The sequence below is a fragment of the Takifugu rubripes genome, chromosome 13 (assembly GCF_901000725.2).
Source record: "Takifugu rubripes chromosome 13, fTakRub1.2, whole genome shotgun sequence".
NCBI classification, from domain to species: Eukaryota; Metazoa; Chordata; class Actinopteri; order Tetraodontiformes; family Tetraodontidae; genus Takifugu; species Takifugu rubripes.
Genome location: NC_042297.1, coordinates 2249119 through 2274651, shown reverse-complemented (window position 1 = coordinate 2274651; position 25533 = coordinate 2249119). Strand labels below are relative to the sequence as shown.

At 46.0% G+C, this 25533-nt stretch overlaps 1 protein-coding gene across 1 annotated transcript; it reads left to right on the top strand.

Moving 5' to 3' along the window:
• On the top strand, positions 1 to 25122 carry tshz3b (teashirt zinc finger homeobox 3b). The gene is made up of 3 exons (XM_029846107.1): positions 1 to 138; positions 588 to 1083; positions 19992 to 25122. The coding sequence occupies exons 2-3, from the start codon at positions 1044 to 1046 to the stop codon at positions 23558 to 23560; spliced, it is 3609 nt and encodes a 1202-aa protein (XP_029701967.1). The 5' UTR covers positions 1 to 138; positions 588 to 1043; the 3' UTR covers positions 23561 to 25122.
• Positions 25123 to 25533: the final 411 nt, after the last annotated feature.

Below are 25533 nucleotides of genomic sequence, written 5' to 3'. Positions count from 1 at the left end.
GAATGGATTTTTATGAGCTGCTTTCAGGCGCGTTTGAGCTGATCCACCGCTCCTCTTCCAAGAATCGTGCGTGACCGCTGGGAGAGGAAGAGAAAAAGGCGACAGGCTCATGGATCGCGCACAGTATCAGCCCGTAAAGTAAGTCGGATCGCTCTGCCCGTGATTCATCTGCACGTGTGTGTTTCGTCTTTCTTTTCTTTCTTTCTTTTCTCTTATTTTATTTCTTTACTTTTTTTTTTTTTTTGCCCCCGTGCCCCTGTCATAGCAACAGTCTTCAGTATGACTGACGCTGTGGGCAAGAACCCAAAAGCTTCCGATTACCTTGCTTTTCTGGAATGGACGGGTTGGCTCGGTTCGATTCGGTTAGTGACTGACAGAACAGTCGATAGATAGATAGATAGATAGATAGATAGATAGATAGATAGATAGATAGATAGATAGATAGATAGATAGATAGATAGATAGATGTGAGCCTCTCAGGGACCGGGGGCTTGGGGTGGCTCCGGCTCAGGCTTGTGTCTGGATGTGTTGCTCTCTTTGTTTGCGCACTTTTGACTGACACGATCTTTTATTTTTATCTCCCCAAGCTCGCCTGTTGCAGTCTTCAACGCCAAGTAAAGAGGATCACGCAGAGGCATTCGGCGCTCCCCCACCCCCCACCCCTTCCACGCCCCCCTCCTCCTTCCTATGTTTTTGTACCGCGGACCCCCCCTCTGTCCCTGCTCCCACCTCGTCCATCCATACCGGATCGGACGCGACAGCGAGTGACGGAGAGGTGGAGCGGGCAGCCCGTCGGCTCAGTCTCTCTCTTTTTTAGTCTCACCGCATCTGCATCTATTGTTCTGTTTTCTTTTATTTGGTGTTGAAAAACAGCCCGACCTCAACTAGTCCCCACATTTACACCCCGATCCATGTGGGAGCTCTGAGAACGCACCCGGGGGGGGGTGTGTGAAACTGTATCAAAGCTCCGAGGATTCCCCCAGGCTAACCTCGGACCAGCGGGGCCACAGTCGATCAGCCTACCGGGCTCCCAGGGAGCCGACATGCCGCGGAGGAAGCAGCAAGCGCCCCGGCGCGCCGCAGGTACGCTCCGGCTCCAGTTAGCGCGCAACTGGCCTCTCTCTCGGTTCTCATCATCTATTTATGTCGGCCTTTCCTCCCTGTTAAGTTGTTTAAATTCCTTTATCGGGTTCACATTTTAGAGCCCAGACGTGAGTTTCAACAGCAGCGGATGCCTGACAGCATCAGATAAAGCTCTGGAAAAACTTGGAGTTTTGATGTGTAAATTAGTGTTCACGTATGTGGTTTTTTTGGTAAATGAATTGCTGTTGAGATTAGATAGTTACAGCAGCACACCAGCAGCATCTGGCAAAGGTCACAGGTCAGCCAGTCAGATCGAGGGTTCAGGGAGGACGATCTTTCTGCTTCTTCACCTCAGGCATCCCGATCTTTCCCAAGTCTTATCCATCTTCTTTGGCACTTTGTGGCGACTCCTCCTGCTCTTCCTTCCTTGATTGGAGATATCGAATGCGGCGTCAGGGATCTCTGTGTGAGATTTTTAGTTGAAATATTCGGGGTAGTAAACCTCTGGTAGCACTCTTTCAGATGGATTGATGGAAAATTAGTAGCCTTTTTCTCTTTTTTCTATTAGAGTGGATTTGATTTTTTACGAGCCTGTAATAGCTCTGCTGTCCTGCCCATTAGTTTCTCCCAATTATTTATTTTTGTTCTTAAGAACTGGATTTATTTATCCGTTCTTCACGTTTCAGATTGCTTTTCTTGCTACTCCTCTCTGGGAGAATCTAAAATGGTTTTAAGATTTGCTACATTGCATTTTCCTCGCCATTACATCCTCCCCCATCTGCATGTGTTTGATTTGTTGGAAAGACTTTGTTCTTCTCTAAAGATTATTTTAGAGCCCTCAGATCGAGTGGGTCCTGGAAGAACACTTTAATGGACAATTGCCATCTTTGATTTGACGTGTGATTGATCACCTGTCTTGTGGCCAGGCTTTTGAACTGTTCGTTCCCAATAAATGTCAATAAATCAAGTCTGGCCTTACAGACAAACTTTTAGCAGATCATTTAATCGCCCTCCCCCAACACGCATCAGCTGAGCACTCAGATCTGCTTCCATTTCAATCAATGACTCTCAGAATGACCAGTTTCTGTCGGTCTATTATTGTGGCGACTTCAGTGTTTAGACTCGTCCCCCCAAAATTCTGTTGCAACTTTGTTTTACTGTAACGACGGCTCACAGGCACACCGGCGCGCACCGGCGCGTGCACGGGCGGCACGCCGCACTGACTTTATGGTGTGAATCTACCAGCGCTCCATGATTTTTGTGCACACAAAATTCGGTATGAAAAATGCAATTTTTATATTAATTCCAATGCAGACGGCTGGTTTGACCATCAGGAGAGCCTGTTTCTATTTGATTCCGTTGTCTGGCCCCTGACAGCCGCATTCGTCAGTGGTTCTAATGGTCAATCAGAGGCTGCAAAGACTGGTAGAGAGATAGAGAGAGGTAGAGAGAGGTAGAGAGATAGAGAGAGGTGGAGAGAGAGGTAGATAGAGAGAGAGATGGAGTCAGCTGTGTTGGATGTGTCTGGGGCTACAAGCTTTTAGCTGTAAAGCAGATGGATGGATGGATGGATGGGTGGATGGATGGATGGATGGATGGATGGGTGGAATGATGGATGGATTTGTGGATGGATGGATGGAGAAAAGGTGAACATGAAGCATTTTTTACTTTATTTCTTATGCGTGCAAGCACAAACAAGCAGGGGAGCTGTTTCGCTTTAGACTCATGACGCTTTCGCTCCCCCCCCCCGCCATTTTTTCACCCCCCCCCCCCACTTCTCTCTGCCATCCCTTACTGGCGCACTGCTGCTGAGTTTTAAGAGAAGGGCATGGCACGCGGAGTGATGACAGATTGATTGTGCTGTACTGATGGCAGGAGTTATGGGAGGATGGCAAATGATCAGCCTTGATTAGGAACTTGCGGAGGGGGGGCGGGCAAAATGCCACCAATTTTGAGCTATTTCACCTTAAAATCTTCCCCTTTCTTCCTGTTTTGTCTATTTTATGTGGCTGTTAGTACACCCAGCCAGCAAATTAAGCGTCCTCATTACATCAGGTGCATCAGTGACTCATTCAACCATCACATATGGTAAAATATCATAAAACAACCCATATGTGGCCGACGTTGACTGGAATATGGTTCCATGGTCAATATAAGCTTACACTTTCTTTCCGAACAACTCTCCCCCGCCAACGCCGCCGCGCACGCCCACCACAGTGACAGAGCACGCTCGGCTGTCGAAAAAGAGGAGTTGTTTTGCCAGCTTCATTAGCGTTCTCCTAATTAGCCGAGGGTCTGATGGATCTCTGACAGACCTAATGATTGGAGATGACAAGCTCCGCACCCTGTCACGCTCGCCAATTAGGTCTGTGGCATAGTTGGATGTAATCAACTTGATCTTACACTGTCCTCATCTGCCTCCCCTACACACACACACACACACACACACACACACACACACACACACACACACACACACACACACACATACACACCTTCCTTCCTTCCCAGTGCTTATTTATATACTCTGTACATGTGTGAAGCATATGGTGTTTTTTCGCCAAAGGTTATTTATTTTTTCCAGCACTTGTGATATCAGAAAAGGACAAAGCTCAGGTTTTTGTCTGCACTCTTCAAAGCCCAACCAGACAAAACAGCTCATTGTTAAAAGAGGGGAAGCTTGAACTTCAAACGGTTCCTGTACATTATTATTTTTATACCTAAAAATAATGTTTGCTGCTTTAGCTGTCAAACCAACAAACACAAACGCATTGTTTTAGATTTATGTACCGCGTGTGTGTGTGTGTGTGTGTGTTGTCAGACATGTTTTTCTCGTGGCGCTGAGCCACAGATTGATGACGTTGACACTGGTCATTATGAGCTACTCAGTGACACTTTCCCAGTATGGGAGGGTTTCTTCAGCAGTGTTGATTCTACAGAAACACCTTTCATCAGCATGGTGTCCAAAGAGGCTAAGCATGATTTATGTAAATATTAGCATCAAGACAGATCTGGTTCTGTCCAACAGAGATAGATGGTAGCGGAGGGGCAAAGCAGCTGATTTCTCTGATTTCTGTCTCCCTCTTTGTGTGCAGCACATCAGCGAGCCTGCGTGTGATTGATTGTAGATGAGAGCGAGAGATTAATCATGCTTGATGTGTGTTAATGGTGCTCTTGTGGTGGATCTAAGTTGAGATGCAGTGGCCCAGTTACACACACACACACAGAAATGAATGTACCAAATTGTTATTTATTTCTAAAGAATCCCCAAAGCTAACATTTTTTTAGAATGTTCAATTCTTTAAAACAATAAAGTCATGTAAATGAGAGCGAGAGCAAATCTTGAGCAGTAATTTTCATTGCTTTGGTTTGCACGGCTGACACAGAAATGATAAGTATTCGTGACAGAATAATGCTTTTAAAAATAAAAAAACGCTATGTCTTTAGGAACATTCTGGATTCTTTTTGAAAGGAAGTCATTTGTGTTATTGTCAGAGTCTGGTCAGTGTGGTATCGCGTGAATGTCGCGGCTTCAGAAACTGTCCCACGAGAGTAGCATCCCTCTTTTTTTCATATCTTTGTTTCCGTCAGGTTTCTTGCCTAACTTTGTTGAGAGTGAGTCTTTCCCAGGCAGATCACTGACACTGTGATTAGTTATGGCCCTCTTCTACGTTCCTCCGTGCTCCTGCTGCCCCACACTGCTGCTGCACAATGAACCACGGGAGGAGGAGGAGGAGGAGGAGGAGGAGGAAAGAGCGGAGAGAATGTGGGAGAAGTGTTTCATAGTTAAATATTCTATCATAGGGAGAGACAGAAAGGTAATGAGATCGCAAAAAAAAGATTATGTGCTGAGGCAGAGAAAGTAGGAGCAAATGAAAAAGCACGCGCGTAGACAAACGACAATCATAAAGAGAGAGGGAGACGGGGAGGGAGGAGGGGGGAGGGCGGCCCCTCACCCCCTCTCTTCCTTTAGGATAAGTGGCTGATGCTTTATAAACAGTGTGTCTTCCCTCGCTTGCCCAGAATCTTCTGTCATGGCTCCCATTAGGTTGACAGCTGTCAATTAGAGCCCCCTCGGTCGACTGTGCTGCACTTTATTGCAGGCAGTTGATGCTGTCATTTCGCTCCCGGTTTTGCCTTGAGCGCGATCACAAGCGCTTTAACAGTCAATAGCTGATGCATCAGCAGTTATTTCTTAAATTGGCTCACAAGGCTGCATCTTTTCCTTACCCTCACTTCCGCTCTTCTTCTCCCTCTTCTGCCTGCGTTTGACGTTTCCTCACCAAAGATGAAGAACCCACTATAACGTAACGCTGAAATCTCCGCCGCCACACTTCAGCGACACGTTTAATGCTACCAGTGATCTAAAAGGCCTTCGTTAGGGTCCTAGCGTGACTTAAATATACGATATGAAGTCAGTGAGCTCAAAGGTTCTTGCTCTTCTACTGCGCTCGGTAGCTCCAGTAGCTCCCTGTGAGTTCTGAGCCTCCACTGCTGGAGACTGTGCATGGATCCTGACGCTCCTGGAGTCAGCCAGAGAGCAGCGCTGATGGATTGCAGCAACATTTTTTTCTTCCTCCGAACTCGTGAATCTGCCCTAAACTTATGAAATAGACGTAGATTACTCATGAGTGCTGTGTCAAAGCTCTCTTATACAGTATAACTTAAGGCCAGCAAGACACAAGGCTTCTGGTGATGGTTGGATGGACGTTTATATGTGACCTCTGACCCTGTCTGTCACATTCTGGAGTTTAGGCTGTATGCGTGTGTGTGTGTGTGTGTTTGTTCTTGTAACATAATGAGTACCAAAGATGCATTCTGCTTACTGACAAAGTGAGGACACTTTTGGGAAGGGAGGACATTTTGGAGCTGGGTAATTCATTATCTCTAGGAATGACCTCACAAAGGTAGAAGTCAAGATTGTGTGTGTGTGTGTGTGTGTGTGTGTGTGTGAGTGAGTGCATGTTTAGGGCACTTGTCAGCCAGAAGCTTGAGAAAAGAGGCATTTTTTTTAACCTTTGTTTCATTTTGCAGGTACTTTCTGCAGGTTGTTTGAGCTCAGTTTCCACCTTGCTCACAACACACAGATTCCTGCACATTTTGGTGGCTTATTGTCTGTTTGAAGAGCTAAAAAGATTTCCTGCTTACTCCAGCATTTGCTATGGGCCTCGTTTTCTGGCTGTTTGGCCCGTAACATTTCAAGATGTGTGTTTTCTGTGTGCTCATCTTATGAGTGCCTGAGTGTCATCTGGGCTGTGCTCCAGGTCTGCGTTTCTTTTTACACCCAGTCGGGGGGGGGGACGGGGGGGTCCCTTTATGTTTGCAAAATGTGTGCATGTGTGCTTTTGTCTTTGTCCTGGTACAATCAGACCCTCTGCTTCCCTTTCCCACGGAAACTTTGGCTAGGAGACCTAGACAAGACTGGCAGCCATCAGTCTGTGTTTGTGTGACTGTGTGTGTGCGTGTGTGTGTGTGTGGAGGGGGGAGGGGTTCCATGACAGCCACTGGAGCCAGTGTGGAGGCTCTGGTAATCACAGTTAGGGTTTAGAGCTGATATCCTTCTCAGATGGACAGTTCTGCACTGGTCTCCACACACACACACACACACACACACACACACACACACACACACACACACACACAATAACTGGGCCCTCTTTGCTCTGGTTCAAATGCTTGAACCAGTCCCAAAGTGTTTGGTGAAAGGAAAGACCGGTTTGGTCCCGTCTTCGGTGCCTGGTATGAGGGTGTGAACCCGCCGGTATCTGTTTGTGTTCCGATGAGGTAGGTGAGAGAGAGACAGAGAGAGGAAGGGAGAGAGTCAACCTTGCTAAAAGTTAAAAAAAAAAAGAGTGTAAGAGGAGTGAGATGAGAGGAGGGAGGCTGTCTTATTTTATACCGTGAGGGCCTGTTGCTAATTAATGTTTCTTGGTCGGTTTCTGTCGGAGCTGAGTAATGTTTTTGATCTTTATGCCTGATAACTGCATACCTAATGAGATTTCAAAGCTGGTGGAGATGGGAGTTGCTGCTCCCTGCAATTATTGACAGATGCCTTTTCTCCGCCACTGGCTGCCGCGCCATAAATCCTTCCTCAGTAATGAGCTTGAGAAGTGCCACCCTGCCAGTGAGCTAATGAAACTGAGCAAAGGGGGGCTGCATGTGTGTGTGCGTGCGTGCGTGTGTGTACATGCATGGAAAAGTGTGCATCACACTCCTGTGACACATTTTTCCTCTTTAAATGCACTCTGCAGATGTCAGCCACCGTGCCTGTTGGCGACAGAGAGAAAAAGAGGCAGAGGAGAGATAGTCAGCGAGGATAAACGGGAGGTGCTAATACAAAGTGGAATCTAAACCCCTCTGTTTCTCTACTTTATGAGAAATTTCAGGGTGGTGCTTAAGGGGGTAAGTTACTCAGGTTACAGCCTCATGTCAAAGCTATTTGTCTAGGTTGTGGCTGTTTCATTTGAAATACTAGTATTGCGCTTGCCAAACGGGTCTGTGATTGATATCATTTCACTCTGCTTGCTGCTCGCCTGCCCAGGCCCAACAGTCACTTCTCGATCCTTTTTATTTCTCAGCGAATGCAAAACAGCTTAAAAATTAAATAGCCCGTAGGGAAATAAGGAAGAAATGCAAAATAAACCAGGTGTGTGTTGTTTTTTTTAAAATCAGAAACCTTTAGAACACTTTATCTTTGGCTGGAGATGATTTATTGTCTCCCGAATGTTCGCGGGCTCCTGCCGTTTAATTCTTCTTCTATCAAACTGCGCAAACATAAATGTGCTCTGCGGAGCCGTGTGCGCGCGCGTACGTACGCTTTTGGACTTTTCCAGAAAAGCCGAGGAGAGCAGCGAGTAGACGAGCGCCGTCTCCCTGCCAAACAGTCGATTTCCCCCTCTCATCGTCCTCACCATACATCACAGACCCACCCTTCTCTCCTGACACAATGACGCGTGTCATTTATCAAACAAGGCCTTGCCAGGGCCTGTGTGTGTGTGGGTGTGTGTGTGTGTGTGTGCGTGTGTGAAGGTTAGTCCTTTCTTGTGCCTCTGAGGTCCACTCCTCTGGGAAAGGAGGAATGGAGTGAGCGATGAAGAGTGAAAAGGGGTCTGAGAAAGAGTATGTATGTTACTGGTGGTGAATGCGCACACGTGTGTGTGTGTGTGTGTGTGTGTGTGTGTGTGTGTGTGTGTGTGTGTGTGTGTTGTACATGCTGTAAAAGGCAGGACATTGTGGGGGTTTTGAGGTTGATGATTGGGTTAGCATAAAAGGTTCGGGTTAGTGCGAGAGGCTGGAAAACTGGTGTATCAGTAAGTCCTTATAAGGATAGGAGTACAAACAGGTGTGTATGCACATGTGACGCACAGCTGTATTCCATATGGATGAGGGGAAAAACATCATCCACATGATATTGACATAGCGACTTAAAAATATAGTTTGCACACAATTACTCACGTTGCACGTCATAAATACGTCTGGATTGTAAATCAAAGCTGCATTAATCTCTGTGATGTATGTGCAGACACACTCTCTGTGTGTCAATAACAATCCGTGTGTGTCTTTCATGGGTCTGCGAGGCTGCTCGGAGGCATGTATCAGTCACAGTGTCTTATCTAACGCGCAAACCCGTAGCTGTGCACGAGTTCCTCTCGTGGGTTCAGTCAGTACTCCGCGCGATTCAAAGGGAGGCCTTATCGAAGATGGATGCTGCGTGGAAAAAGGGCCTGTTGATGGATATGAATCTGGCCCTGCCATTCATCACTGCTCTATTATTTAGACTGGATCGCTACAGAGCCGTAACCTGAGCTGCAGCTGTGTGTGTGTGTGTGTGTGTTTGAAAGAGAGGAGGGTCTGGGGACGAGGGGACAGTTGTGATGTCACCAACTGAGCAGAGAACCTCGCAGGAAGACGTCACATAACCCACGTAAATTGAGATATCGCAGTAATGATAGATACGGGACTTTTAGTGCTCTTCTTCCTTGATTAATTCGGGGAAAAAAAATCCCGATAAAGTTTCTCAGTAAGCATGCTGACGTTCCCACATGCATTTGAAGGTTCTGGAGGAGAACACTTTAAAATAAGTCGTTGCTGTGTTGCTGTTGGGTGAGCTGGTGTGTGACGCGACCATCGGGTTATTTATGGGTCCGGAGGCCGGGGAGGCTGGTGCGAACACCTCAGGACCGCCGCGCGGTTCTGCACGATGTTTACGGTGGTTCCTCGTGAACTCATGCCTCTTTTTTATGAACTATAACTTGGCTGGACCCTTTTGTATTTCGTACCGGATCCAGTCACTTCGTGTGAACTCTTCCCAAATAATTATCGCTCTAAAGCGCCGCGCCGCTAATGCTGTTGCTTAGCGCACATGCTAACGGCGCTGTTGAAAATTTCCCCAATTGTGGGAAGAACAGAGGATCATTTTTTCCTGATTATGCTCATGGGAACGCTAAAAAACAACAACAACCCAGCTCCAGATGATAGAATCCTTTATTCGTGGTCAGTTGAGACTAATCACAGAGTTAAGGAAGAAGTTGATTTTCAAGCTAAACCGTTTATCGATATTTTAATGTGTAAAATCAAGATTAAGGATGAAAAGGGCTAAACTAGCATGAAAACATCAAAAACAGCAGAAGCCAGCACCTAACTGTTTAAACCGAAGCAGTTATATTTAGGATTTTCCCATTCTCCCTTTCTTCTCCATCTGGCTCACTTTTCCCAGGTTTCTATAGCGCCACAGTGATTTATTGTGGCCATCCATCTCTTGTACTCATCCATCACCAGCCGGTTGCTAGGCAATCATGGCAGCAGCTGTTTGCTTTTGAGTTCAACAGAGGGGCCGTCAGTCAGCGGCGGCAGGTGAAAAGCATTACGAAGGCGCTGTTGTCACACCAAATAATTAATCAAAGACAGCAAAGATAATTAAAAAGATATGACCCTTGCTGGTACTTGGTTCTGGCTTTGTCTGGAAAGAGAGAATGCGGAGAAAACGGACAAATAGGACGGGCGAGAAGATGACGCCGCTCACGCCGGAACCCTCCGACACTCGAAGAGACACGGTGGAGTGGAATGAGTGAGCGCCGATAAAAACGGGCCCTTCTGTTCGTCAGCGGCGCCGCTCCGTTTAATTACCAGCAGATGAGCTGGAAATGTTTGTGAAATGAAGGAGAAGCTCTTAAACAGTTTGGTTTCATGGGTCACCTGCCGGCGCCACTGTGCAGTTACGGCTGGGTGGCCACGTTTGAATGTCCTAAACGAGGACGGGACATTTGGAGCGTCGGGACGTCTGAGGTGGCGCTGACCCGCCGTCGTCAAGCATGAAAATTGGGTTTTAAAGCTTTGCTCAAGTGGTGCTGCAAGTGAATGAGCACCCCCACCGAGTCCACGGACAGGCTCAAGACGGGTTCCGAGCAAAAATAAATGGAACAAATAAAAACAAATCCTGGATTTGAGTATCGGCTTTCAACCACGGCTCCAAATGAAGCAAAGTGTGTTTACTTTGTTAGGAAAGTGAGTCAAAAACGAACATGCGTTGGAAACGAACATGCGTTTGTGGTTCCTTTCACACCTTCTTCCTCCCTTCTGCGCCATCCACACGGGCCCCTCTGGATCAGGAGACTTTACATTAAGTTCTGTAGCGTGCCAGAGAACCCCCCCCCCCCCCCGCGCATCCTAATGAGTCATGAAAGTCCGTGACAAAATATCAATATCTGGGATGAAAATAGGCTGGAGGAGAACTCATCACCGATGCTGCCTGCTTGTGTCAACACTCACGCGGCTTCATCGGAACCCTGAAGACTTCCTGTTCGCCATCGAACAGGAAGATCTGCGTGTTTCTGCTTCGCGTCTTCTCAGAACCTCCTCGTCTTCGTCTGCTCTAGACAGGATCTCCACCACAGACCTCCTCTGCTTCGCATCTTTGATCTCAGCTACGTGCTCTGGCGACCATCGCCGTTATTATCTGGAGCGGAGGTCCTCGACACGGCCGGTACCGCCCGAGGGGCCGTCCGGGCATTGCTGGGGGGGGAGGGGCTGTGACGGAGGTCCCGTGGCCGTAAATTGGGATGTTATTCATCACAACGTCTGAGCTTCTGTCAGTCCAAACAGTGTTTGTTTGGACGTGAAATCCAAGATTTTCCGATAAATTGGTGTGATTTTTCGCTGCCTTTATTTTGAAAGGTCACGCTGAGAGTGACGGTGAGGAGTCCTGTGGTTTCCACTGATGGAGAAAGAAGCTAGCAATGCTTGTCCATCAGTTGGAACGTTGGCTTCAGCGAGGTGACGCAAGCAAGCAGAGTTTTTTTTCTTCTTTATCGTGACAGGATACTTTAAATTGAGGATCTATGAGAAACTTTAGACGTTGGAAAGAGAAAGGAGCAGGAAGCAGCACGCAGAACTCCAAGTTTTGCCTCCAGCCTTCCCCCAGGTGACACCGCTGCTCTCCCCTCATCTCTCCTTCCTCCTCCTCCTCCTCCTCACACGTTAGAGCCTGCTAAACACAACGCAGCGCAGCAGCACAGACATGAACGTCGCTACACGAGCTGCTTAGGAGACGTTGGCTCCGTGAATGACAGGCGGTCCACACTCAGGAAGGCCAGACTGCTCCTTTCATTAGCACTTATACCCCAGTCGATGCAGACTTGATTGGTTAACATGTAGCTATTGATTCATTGAGCGGTATAAGCTCGAGTGTTTAATGCCTCCCCAGCTGGTTGTAACTGTACAGGCAGAATTATCTCTGAGACACGTTTAACTCATAGCGAAAGACGCGGAATGCTAATGCTTTCTACGTCCAGATTTACTCCCGATCTCTAAAAAAAAAGAGGTTTGGGTGAGAAGTGTACAGAAGACCTGATGGGTTTTATTCAGAATCCACATCCGGGCAGCTCTGCGTGTTTAACTCCGGCTATTTCTGGATTTATTCATTCCGTTGTTAAAAACAATACATAATAATGCTTTCGGCGAGACATAAAATCAAAATTAAATGAGCGGTTTTCCTCGAAGTACAATAGGAAATTGGACTGTTAAATGAAGAAGTTCGTTTCAGTCTCATTTCCTGACGCTCACTTGACTGATGCCCTTTGCTCATTCTTTCTAAAAGCACTCTAATTAACCTTTACGCACCGGTGGGTGACGGCTGATGACAGACAGTGATTATCTTCCATTTGGAGTTTCTTGGTTCTCAGAATTTGAGCCTTGACATAAAAGTGAGTAATGCCTTTAGTCCATACGTTACATTTGACCCCGTGACCTCTTCACAGCCTCCGCAGCTTGTTCCTAGCAGAGTTCCTGCATCATGTACATGACAGCGCATGCTAGCACGCTTCAAAAACGAGAATCAAACCTACAACCTTGTACTACACGGCGCCCCACAGCCCACTGTCGGTGTGTGTGTGTGTGTGTGTGGTGTGTGTGTGGGGGGGGGTGGTCCTGACATTTGACCAGCCGGCCTCATTCGGGGCAACGTTGCCACATACAGTACACGCGTGTTCCAGTCATGCAAATCAGGCACGTTCGGAGCGCCGTGGCACGAGCCACAATTGATTAGTGCGGGTTACAACCCACCCCACACACACACACACACACACACACACACACACACACACACCTAAAGGCGTACTAGTCTTACAGTAGAATATTTGTTTTCTTTCATTCATGATTCCAAACACAAACTTTAAGAGACTTCCTGTATGAACTTTGAAATGAAGTCCTAAACAAGCAGTTGTGGAAGTAAAAGCTGCAGAAACACACACAGATCTATGAACTGGAACGAGATTTGCGCGACAGGAAATGCTTTTCTCTTGTTCTTTGCTGCTGTTCAGGCCCTAATTATGGGATTCAACCCTAAAATTCACAGCCGCGCTCACAACACACGAGCGCCACCAACACGCGACCTCGGTGTCGAGGCGAGAGGAAATGTAATGCTTGCTGAGCAACGACACCAGACACATTATATGAAACATCAGACTAATATGGCAGTCATATATATGGTAAATACAGATCAAAGCCGCTTTTTTTTTTTTTTTTTACATTTCAGGTTGTGACTCACAGGAGGGAGCTGACAGCTTCAAAGCTAATGCTAGCACAGTATCAGGCATCGCCCCCAGTATCAAAAGGGCTAAAGTTCTGAACGCTAGCGGGGGGCTGGCTCAGCTCTGGACTCGGACACAATCACACGCGTGATCCTTTTGCCGGCGCTGCTTCCCGACTCCAGCAACAGTGACATGTTTGGTTAAGAATCTCATGCGAAGCCTCGCTCAGCCAGTCACATGTGAGCGCTGGGAGCCAGACAGCTGAACGACAACAGCTGGAAACGAAGCCGGCGAAGAGCAGAGCTTTTAATCAGGAGTGGGGAAACTCGTACATATTCATTCTTCCTGTGACTAGTTCAAAGGAAGCATGTCTCATATCTTCATCTGTGACGATTATTAAAGGCAGTTCAGCGATGGAGCACAGAGCTTCTACGGAGGAAGCAAGCAAGCAAGGCTTTGTGTGTGTGTGTGTGTGTGTGTGTGTGTGTGTGTGTGTGTGTGGACATTTGCTTCTAATAAATATAGTATTACAACTAAAGGTTGGATGGTCTCCCTAAACTCAACTTCAATAACTTCCACATTTTTAAATATGTCGGAAAAAATAATGATGCCTGAAGATCAGTCAACAAAGGCCAAGTGGGTACGAGTGTGTGTCTTTTCTGTGTGTGTGTGTGTCTTATATCTGTAATGCTGTAAACATTTTAATGGTACTCTCAACACACACACACACACACACCCTCTGATGGGCTTTTCCATTAATATCAAGTGATTGAGCATAACATTAGCAGATCGAGTGGAGACTAAGATGACAGAGGAATTAAAGACCGATGTGCTCACTCAAGGACAGAAAAAAACACTTGTCACTTTGATGCTTTGATTTCTGACGTCCCTGGCACGCCAGCAGACTCGTTTCTCTTTCAAGCAAAGACATACGTGATTGTTCGGACTTTTGCGAGAGACGTTCCCAGATTTAAACGTGCTGGTTCAAATTATTGATCTCTCAGCCCTCACGAGAGCGAGGTGTGTGTAGCTGTGTTGTGTGTCTGCGACCAACCAGACCCCGGTTGGTTATTTTTCCAACGTGGGGGCACATCGGCTTTTATTAGCTTAATAAATCACCTTTGTTGTCAATCAAGCTGGAGAGAATAATTGGATATGGTTGAAGCCTTGTGTGATGGATTATAAATCATTCAAGATTAAATTAAAAGATAATGCACAAACTTAATGGTTTGTGTTTTGCAGTCTAAATTGCCTCCGAGCTGTGCTGTTTCCTAGCTTTATTGCCAGCCATTCCTCTTTCGCCTAAACCCCTCACATTTTACACCTTTTATTGCTTCACCATTGCTCTTTACGTTTCTCTGCTGATGTTTTTTTTTTGCAGACAAAGGTTTCATCTTCTGTAAATGCACGAGAGTCCACGTGCGCTGCTGTTAATGGACTAATGAAGGTGGCACAGAGAAGCTAAATGGAGTAATTATTGTGGGACATGGAGGGTAACTAGAGTGTTTATCATTGGACATTGTACTGTGCAATCAAATGAGAAACTCTTTAACCCGCTTCTCTTATTTTAACCTTGATTATTGTAAAATGAGTCACCATAAGAAAGAGATAATGAAGTTTGTTAAACATAGTGAAAGGTTTTCTATCTATCTATATACACCACCCACTACATGACTACATGATCGGGTAAAAACCTGAACCTGGGGAAGGTTCCCAGCCCAGGAGGAACGGCTGAAGATGGCTGGACTGTGTATATTTCGCGACGGCGGTCAGTGGATTTAAGCGTTCCTGTTTGCGTTGGAACTGAGTCTGCGTTATCATAATCGCCTCTTCCCCACCTGACAGCACTTTAAAGCGATCCTGTCATTCTGTTTACCCCGAGACCACTGTGTGCATTCACTCCCAAACACACACGTGTCCGCACGCGCAAACACGCCGCGGCTGCGCTAACCTAGCCGCCGAGCCCGCTCGAGCAGGCCCAATGACATCTTTTCATTAGAGCTGTCCAGAGAGATCAGAGGAGAGTGGCAGGAAATAGATACCCAGATACAAACTGAAATGCACTCCGACGAGACCGTAAGCGTGTCCTGATAGCCGACCTGTGTGCTTGTTTGTTGGGGAATGAGGGGTTCCAAGGTCTGACATTGCTGCAGACAGCTAGGGTTTTATTTGCGATATCAATGTGCTGTAAGTCTGAAGGGCGGCAAACACAAAAGAGCAACGACGACGAGTTACAGTAACCAGAGAGGAGATAGCCGTGTGTAACTGGCTGGTTTAGTGGGGAGCGGAGGAGGAAAAGGGGGCAGAAAAGAGAGCAGAGGTGACAGAGTGGTTCTGATGGAAGAAACGCCGGATATCTGTCAGCTGTGCCAAGCTAACTCTGCTAAAACACTCCAACATTCCCAGGGAGGACGTTGACTGTGTGTCCGAATGATCCCAGTTTCCAGAAATGCAGTGAAATTACTGAATGATGACAATTGTGCTGCGTGCACCACTGTACCATGCAATCATACACCTCCATATCATATAGAGCTGATTTCTACAACTCATAGTTGTGTGAAAGGAGGCTATTGAGCACAAAGACTGAAATATTGACTGATAAGTATCCCAGCGCGTGTATGTGTGTGTGTGTGTGTGTGTGTGTGTGTGTGTGTGTGTGTGTGTGTGTGCTGGGATGCTGCTACAGCCTCAGACAGCCTCTCTCAGCATTGCCACTCTAAATCTAATCTCCCCTCTCTCGTGCACTCTCATCACTGCTGTATATGCTAATATTACCTCAGGTTTTCAGGAGGAGTTTTGCATTTTTATGTGCTGTTCATTCCTCCATCAGCCTGCAGCTCGTTGTTGTTTAAACGCTTGTGTTTTTTTAAAGACGTGCCGCCATCGTTTCGTGCTATGGAAACGTTCCATACGAGCACGTTTTGCCTGTATTTGCACGTGCTGTTTTATCACCAAACAAAAAAAAGCCTGTTTCGATTTTTTTTTCTGTGTTTACTTTTGCTTTAAAAAATAAAGTTAGATCGTTTCTAACACACTTAAATATAGACATGTCTCGAGAGAGATGAACTGTTTTACTGTTTTACATTTTAAGGTCATTGGGTCTTAATTTCCAGTGAGACCAGTTCAACAAAATTCAAGATATACTGTTTAAATAAATAAGTAAAATTATTAAAAAAAAAAAATTAAAAAAGATTTTAGGGGTACTAAAAGCTTCCGTTTGTGACAGATTACATTTACAGTGTTTTTAGAAATAGGTATCGTAAAATAAACTTTGAATCTCACTGTGGATGTTTGAAACGGGCGCTTCATTTTTTAGCCAACCAGATCGATCAAACGCCTCACGGGATCGATGGCAAACGCCGCCCGTGGCGTTCCACTTCCTGCAGACAGCCTTGGCCCTTCACGCACCCTCGCTGCAAACACTCACAGCCAGCCCGCTCGTTTGTCTGGGAATGTCAAATCACAGTAATTAAGCATTATTGATCCCAGATTCAATTAACTTCATTAATGTGGGTTCCACTGGTGATTGGGGAGGGATGGAAAGGAGATGGTGAGGGAGGAGATCAGAGCGTTAGCATACATGTAGCATACAGACACAAATGAGTCTAGCTGTGTGTGCCTCTCTCTCTCTCTCTCTCACACACACACACACACACACACACACACACACACACACACACACACAGCGAGGTGCGTGCAGAAGTGTAAACAGACTGCTCTGACGTGTCTGATAGTGCTGCTAAGTGGTTATATAAGCGTGATCAACTGTTTCCATCAGAACATCTGCAGAGTGCACAAGCGTTTCCTCACTTCACAAACTGACAGAGCCGCACTTTTATGAGTAAAAGAACGCTTCCTGTCGTTACTTGGCAGGTATTTACTGTAATAACAAATATTAGCAGTTATTTTGCTGCTCCTCAAAAAATAAAAAAGGCATATAAATGGAATTTGAGTGTATCACCAACAATCCACAATGAGATCAGGACACCTTTTCTACCCTGCTGGCTGTTTATCTGGAACACGTTCGGCCTCCTTCTCTGTCTGCTAATTAAAAGAGCACCTGTATGCCCTCCGCATTTGGCCCAGGCTCTGTCTCCTCCAGAGCGTGTGTGTGTGTGTGTGTGTGTGTGGAGTGGGAGGGGGGAGTCCATATTGGAGGTATAGTGTTATGAACCTTGTAGCCTGGAATCAAGCCAAGAGCCTTGACATCATCTCTGCATGTGTGCCTGTGTGTGTGTGTGTGTGGGGGGGGGGGGGGGTGGGGGGGCTGGACTTTCTTCCAAGTCCCCTACTTCTATCACACTTGTTCATCTCTATTTTTTTCTTTTTTATTGACAGAGAGTGGTTTAGTTTGAGCCATGTAACTTCTGGATGTTGCTTTTTGTTGTTTCTGTTTTGTCTATTGGTGGCTTTTCTCTAATGACTGTCTATGGATCTTGGGTTTGATTCCCAGCCAAGACTTTAAGGGACTTGTAATTATGTGTATACATTATACGCATACGTGCTGTGTTTTCATCAATAATTTAGAGAGAGGAAAATTATGTATCATAATGGGACCAAGTTCAGTGAAATTGTCACATATGCTGTATATATTGAACAGTAAAATGAGTCTGAGCCTGTACCAGAAAGGCAGATTACACCAGTCACCAGCTCGTTGTAGGGTCAACACCCAAAGACAGTCACACTTATGTTCCTTAGGATACCTCAGACCAATTTAGAGTCGTCGATTCATCACTCCCACCTCATTGTTATGTGGGAGGAAGCTGGAGGAAAAAGAGCCCTGCCCCTAGGGGATCTGAACCCAGAACCTTCTTGTTGTGTCCTGACAGTGCTAACCAGCTTGTTAAGCCTGCAAACAGAGTGTGTGTTTGTCTACCACCTGACATGTCGCAGCCAGCACATAGACATTAACTTGTGATGTGTCTGTTGCGTTTTAAAGAGGATTTCAGAGGCCTTGAAAAGCGTCGCCGCGCCGCTGTGTTCACATCCCCTCGGCCAGCGTCGAGCTGCCCACCGCAGCTGTCAATTTGGCGGAACAAGAACAAATGGCATGCACATGTGGGTTCAGCTGCACGTATGTACGGGTGGTTCTGAAATGCAGTGAAGGAGAGCGAGTGACAGAAAGGGAGAGAGAGAGAGAGAGAGGTGGGGGGGGGGGGGGGGGGGCTGACAGAGGGGGAGTCGAGGTATGTGAGAACCAAACAGAACATTCTGGACCGGCAGCTCAAAGGAACCAGCAAAGATTATTAGAATCTAATAAAACAGACAAAACTAATGTGACAATATCTAATATAGCTACGTACCAGCGGGTGGAGCCAATTTAGAACATGGTGCAACACACTGCGAGTTAACTACGGGGCAGCTAGTACTTTTTTGTGTGTGTGTGTGTGTGTGTGAGAGAGAGATCTGTGATGTGCTCCAGGCTATCTGTGTGTTGGTGCATATGTTTGTCCCACGGCAATGTTGCAACCTGACAATGATAAAGCTGCCTCCCTGTGCTGCATCATGTACTGACACACACACACTCTTTTTCCCCCTCCCTCACACACACACACACACACACACAGGCATTTACTGGTGAAAACAGCAGCTGAGGTGTGTACTGTGATGCTGTACATGACAGTAGTTGTCATGTACAAAGTAAATGTAGGGAAGCTGTCTTTAATCACACCCTATTGTTTAAAATGGACCGTCTGCTTTTCGACATTAGCGTAACGTGTTTTGCATGATTTAAAACGTGCGTCTTTGAAAGTGCTCCCAACAGACATTTCTTTTTTTGTCTTCCTATATCCCAGTTCAGGTGATAGAAGATGCTTTTTTCTCTCTATTATTCAAACATTATCCTGTATTCGTCTGCTTGTAGAGCAGTAAAACAACTTTGTGTTGTGTGTCTCACGCAGGCTTAATCTGTGTTTGAGCGTGCATTACATCATTTGTCGATGTTTTAGCCATCGTCAGAGAGTTGATAACAAAAGAAAATATTCATAGGTGTACAAAAAGGGCACTCCTGTGATATGTCTTGGTACATATTTTCTTTCAGCTTTCTGTTGTATTATACATGAACGAAGCAGATTTGAATATAAATTGAAAGCCTCCGGCCCACTCCCCGAAGCTAAACTGTAAATAATAAGTATAAACTTTTTGTAATCTTTGGTAATTGAAGCAAATCGGTTTGTGGAGAGGAGATTTGTTGCAGGCAAATGTACATGCATTCATTCTTATTTACGAGGAGGCGAGGGCTGAACAGTGTAATGAGTGAAAATGCGTGCTTAATTTAAATGGCAAGTGTGTCTGTTAGGAAATGCATTAGTCTGCAGAAGAAGCGTAAGATGTATTAATTGACAGACAGGAACTGCTGGCTGCAAGGTTGATGCAAGTAATTTATTACTTCAGAAACGAATGTCACCACAAGAATGTGCTTCATTAATTTCGAATTTAGTTTTAATTTCAAGCCGTTGCCCCTTGAGAAGAATAAGATGGCAACTTGTGTTTGAAAAGGCATTTTTCCCCTGTTCCTCCTACCATCACTGTCTTTTCTCCCCCACCCCCCCCCCCCCCAACTCATCTCTCTCTCTCTCTCTCGCTCTCTCTCTACATGAGTGTATATATATTTAAACCATAGAAAACCAAGACTTGACCGCAGCATGGGAGTAGCAGGTGGGGGGCAATCCCTCCGGAGAGGTCAAAGACAATTGTTGTATCAGCTTTTGATTAGAAAGACCTAATTGTGTGACATCAGAGGGCGTCGGCGTGAGTCCACTTTCCTATTGAAAAAAACAAAAACCCAACAACAAAACCCCACAAAAGAACAAAGAATGTTGGATGCATTGGCAGCCGGGTTCTAACAAATCTGTTTTGTCTTTCTCTTCTTGACATGTGCAGCATATGTCCCTGAAGATGAAAAGGAAGCAGCCCTCTTAGACGAGGACCTGGATGGAGAAGACTCGGCACAAGAGGGGGAGGAGCCTACCACAAAGTTCATAGGTCAGGACAAGGACTTTCTGCTCAAGGACAGGCCAGAATCCACTGGCTTCCAGGGGTCCCCTAATGCCGCTGACTTTTCGGGTCAGGAACTGGACAGTGAGTCTCACCTGAGTGAAACCAGTGACAGAATGTCTGATTTTGAGAGTTCTTCTTTTAAAAACGAGGATGAGCTTCTTCTCTCGAAAGAGCCTTCAAGTCTCACGTCCTCCTCGGCGTGCGTGACTACTGCTGCCGCCGTCCCGGTCAATGGAGACGAAGCCACGGCGGCATCTGTGGCTGACAGTCTTGAGAAAATGAAAGCTATTTACACCTCTTTCCTGACCAATTCTTATTGGTCCAGCCTGAACATCAACCTCAGTCAGCCTCCTCCAGAAAAACCCCCACGCAGTCACAGCAGCAGCAGCAGCAGCAGTAGCAGTAGCAGTGGTAGCGCAGGCTACGACTGGCACCAGTCAGCCATGGCTAAAACACTCCAACAAGCCTCACAGAACCATCATCACAGAATAGGCTTGGTTCAGCACCCCGTCGTAGCTGTTACCACTGCCTCTGTAGAACCCAACCTCTTCAGTACCGTCCAGCTCTACCGTCAGAGCTCCAAGTTGTACGGCTCCATATTTACTGGCGCGAGCAAGTTTCGTTGCAAGGACTGTAGTGCAGCCTACGACACACTGGTGGAGTTAACCGTGCACATGAATGAGACGGGCCACTACCGCGACGATAACCATGAGACAGATGGTGAGGGTGCTAAGCGGTGGTCAAAACCTAGAAAGCGCTCCTTGCTGGAGATGGAAGGGAAGGAGGATGCCCAGAAAGTTCTGAAGTGTATGTACTGTGGGCACTCATTTGAATCTCTGCAGGATCTCAGTGTCCATATGATAAAAACTAAACATTACCAGAAAGTGCCTCTGAAAGAGCCTGTTACACCGATAGCAGCTAAGATTATGTCTTCGTCTAGAAAAAGAGCTCCCATAGACCTAGACATCCCTAGCTCCCCAGATTCTAATGGAGGTAACACACCCAAGCCCACTGCCCTCAACGATGCTGATATTCTCCAGAAGGTCACAAATCCTTACATCACTCCAAACAATCGCTATGGCCACCAGAACGGGGCCAGTTACGCGTGGCAGTTTGAATCCAGGAAGTCGCAAATTCTGAAATGCATGGAATGCGGCAGCTCTCATGACACACTTCAAGAGCTCACTGCCCACATGATGGTGACAGGACATTTCATCAAAGTCACCAACTCTGCTATTAAAAAAGGGAAGCCTATTATAGAACCATCGGCTCCAGTCCCCATGTCTAACTCAACACCCGAAGAAAAGGTCCAGTCTGTTCCCTTGGCTGCTACGGCCTTTTCCCCTCCACCTGCATTAGGGCCTCCTCCTGCTAGCATCTCCCCCACTGCCATGGTTACTGAGATAAAGAAGGAAGATAAGGAGGAAGAGTGCACTAAAGAGTCCATCAATCAGAACGGTAACAACCACAGCCAAGAGAAGACAATGGCAAATGAGGAGGAGGCTGAGGAAAAATTTGATATTTCTTCCAAATATACTTACCTGACTGAGAAAGACCTGCAGGAAAGTCCAAAAGGGGGTCTTGATATTTTGAAGTCCTTGGAGAACACAGTGACCTCAGCTATTAACAAAGCACAAAATGGTGCTCCAAGTTGGGGCGGTTATCCCAGTATCCATGCTGCATACCAGCTACCAAACATGATGAAGCTCTCCCTCGGAAACTCTGGGAAGAACTCTCCGCTCAAGTACTTGTTACCTGGAGGGGAAATCCTTTCTCCCACTAGTAAGATCTCCCCGTCCACTTGCCAGAGCTCCCACCTCCCCAAAAACAACTTTCACGCCATGGAAGAACTGGTCAAAAAAGTCACAGAGAAAGTTGCCAAGGTAGAGGAGAAAATGAAAGACCCAATTGTGATGGGATCTCCTCTTAGACCTAACACACCCTCACCCTGCCACAGTGAAGTCGGGGACATGGGAAGAGGAGACTCGCCAAAACTAAACAAACACGTCGCCTGTAAAACTCCCGAGAGTTCAAGTGGTGTGGAAAAGGGAGGCGAGGGAAGCGAAACCAATCACAAGATCTCAAATGGAGATATTTCCATTCAGGAGTCTGAGGAGAATGGAATGGACACAACTCAGGCGGCTTCCCCCACGCCTTCATCCATATGCAGCAGTACGACCATCATCACAGACCACCCGCCTCCGGAGCAACCATTCGTCAACCCTCTCAGCGCCTTGCAGTCGGTTATGAACGTCCACCTGGGCAAGGCCGCCAAGCCCGCCCTTCCCTCCCTCGACCCAATGAGCATGTTGTTTAAGATGAGCAACAGCCTGGCAGAGAAAGCAGCCGTCGCTGCTTCCACCCCACCAGCACAAACCAAAAAACCCAGTAACGACCATTTGGACCGCTATTTCTACCAGCAGCACCTGAACGACCAACCCATAGATCTCACCAAAGGGAAGCACGCTGACAAAAATGGCAGCAGTGGTTCCTTGGCTTCGACGGCAATTTCCTCAACCATCTCCAGCCCATCCTCTATTTCTCCACCATCAGCTCTGACAATGACCAAAGCCTCGGCGGCGGTAGCTTCTTTCATGGCCACCTCCCCTTTGAGAGAAAACGCACTCTCTGATATTTCCGATATGTTGAAGAACTTGACGGAGAGTCAGTCGGTGAAGTCCGCCACCCCTACGAGTCTGTCTGAGCGCGCCGACATCGAAGGCATGACGCAGGAAGACGCAGAAGACGTGAGTCCAGCGCAGAAACGTAAAGGGCGCCAATCCAACTGGAATCCTCAGCACCTCCTCATATTACAAGCGCAGTTTGCCTCCAGTTTGAGACAAACGAGCGACGGGAAGTACATGATGTCAGACCTGAGCCCGCAGGAACGAATGCACATTTCGCGTTTTACCGGCCTTTCGATGACAACCATTTCTCACTGGCTGGCTAATGTCAAGTACCAGCTGAGAAGAACTGGTGGAACCAAGTTTTTGAAAAACCTAGATTCGGGTCACCCAGTATTCTTCTGCAGTGACTGCGCATCTCAGATCCGCTCGCCATCCACCTATGTCAGCCATTTGGAATCCCATCTGGGCTTTCGCCTGCGTGATCTGGCCAAGCTTTCTGGCGAGCAGCTGCTCAGCCAGATATCTCAGCAACACCACACGAAAGGACTCTCTGAAAAACTGCTCTCTCATCTCCATCCCTCCAGCCACCCCTTACCCTCCTCCATATCAATTTCTCTGCCCTCATCTCGAGCGCCCTCCCTTTCTTCCACTCAGTCGCCATCGCCGTCCGCTGACAATGACGATGACAGCGGAGGCGTGCATCAGTGCAAGCTCTGCAACCGAACTTTTGCTAGCAAGCACGCGGTGAAGCTGCACCTAAGCAAGACTCATGGGAAGTCCCCCGAGGACCACCTCATGTACGTGTGTGAGCTCGACAAACCGTAGCACTGACTATGGACAACATGGAAGTCATTGGCATCAGCTCACACTTTCACACAGGAAATGAAAAGATGAATAAAATGAGCGATCTGCACAAACTAGCATTCAACTACTGCTTTGTGTTTTGGCACATTTCTTTTTTCTTTTTTCGGTTTCTCCTGGATAAAATTTACTCATTCCGTCTCAAGACCAGAGGGGGATTTGTGACTTTCTTCTAATTGTGCAGTTGTCATAGAAATAAATGGAGGTCTAAAAAATAGATTCTAAAAGGAAGTTGTGTGTATTTTGAAAGTTGTGTAAATGGAATTCAGCTCCTTTATATTGTGGCATCACATGGGCGTGATGGGCTGCATGCATAGATAAAACAGTTTAGTTCAACCTTTTATTTAATGAAATCTGTGCACTTTCTCTGTTTTCTTTTTCTTGATTTCCTGCTTGCTTTGTCTTTTTTGGGCTGAAGTCAGCATTTAACCCTCTGAGTACGTTCAAGCACTTCTATACCTAAGATTCAAATATTGCCGAAGAAATTTGATACTGGGAATATTTAAGCTGATGTGAAAATTAAATGGACAACGACTGCACTGTATCTGCAACGTTTGTTGAACCGGCACAGGTTTCAGTCTCGTTGAAGACGTGAAAAACTGTGTTCTGTATTTTTCCCAGGAATCCTTGCAGGACTTGACAGAAACATTGCAGCTGTGCATTAGAGGAAACAAATTGGAATCTTTTATTTTGGTCTGTAAGGGATCAATGTTAATTCAGGTCTGTGTAAATTGTGTATATAAAAGCATATTACATCTAAATTATGCATTGTTTCTATATTTTTAATTTAAAAAAAAACAAAGGATAACAATTATCTGTTGGTGCACATTGTATGAAGACAAAATTGTTTTGCACAATAGTTTTATAAATGTGTTATTTAATGAAATTATACAAAAAAAGGTAGCAATGACATGAATCTTTTTTATTCCCAATTCGTGCTCAAAGGGTTAAAGACTCTTTTTACCAGATACTCAACATGTCTTCGCAGTATGAACATTAAAACTATTAAAAGCTGTACAAAAGAGATGTTACTTTATAAAGATATTTGACATGTTAACTGTTATTTATAAGCACTCTTGGTTGTTTCATATTGCTGAATGTGTTTTTTGTTTGTTTGTTTGGTTGGTTGGTTTTCCTGTCTAATTTCTCTGCCATAAATCCACACTGAAGCTTTACCTATTTGGGAAATGAAAGGTAGCCATGGTTACACTCTTCTCTTGAGTGACAAGTTCTGCTACAGTTTTGGCAGTTAATTTATTGAAGTAACTGACAGCTGCCAGTGTAGAGACAAAAAACTAAAAAAAAATAACAAAAAAAACAATAAGAAAAGAAAAAAGAATAAAAAAAAAGCTCTGTAAAATATCGGCATGTAAACAGCACAGATACTATAATGCATTCTGTGCCATTAGTCTGTTTTCATTTTGTTCTCTCATTTTCTGTTGTTCTTGACAATGAATCCCATTATATGACTTCATATAACCTTGTTTTCTACTGCAGCATTAAAAAAGAAACAGTTTTTGCAATAACGCGCGTGTGTGTGTCCACGTCTTGTGTCATGGCGATCAATTCCGCGTGTACTGTGCAGTCCCTAATGAGCACATTAGACTGGGAGTGTGTCAGTGTCTGTGACGAGCTGCAGACTAGCTCACGCTGACTGTCAGCGGCAGGGCTGTGAGGGGGATGCGCACATATACACATGCACATATGCAAACAGGGACTCCTCATTTGCAGGGTTTCTGTCATGGCTTAGACAAGATATTAACTATGAAATGTGTAAATGGGAGTCTCCAACGCAAGTAAATGACCACACAATTGTTTAATAAAGGGAAAGGAGTCAGAAGGCCAATCTATCATTGGGCAACACACCTATACAGCTAGCTGCATCATCGCCACATCCTTAGCATCCACATTATAACTCGTCCATGCAAGGTAATACA

Excerpts from the sequence above, each read along its gene's own strand:
- tshz3b (XM_029846107.1), top strand. The coding sequence starts at position 1,044 with ATGCCGCGGAGGAAGCAGCAAGCGCCCCGGCGCGCCGCAG. Across the intron at positions 1,084-19,991 it reads AGCGCCCCGGCGCGCCGCAG|CATATGTCCCTGAAGATGAA; the intron begins GTACGCTCCGGC and ends TGACATGTGCAG.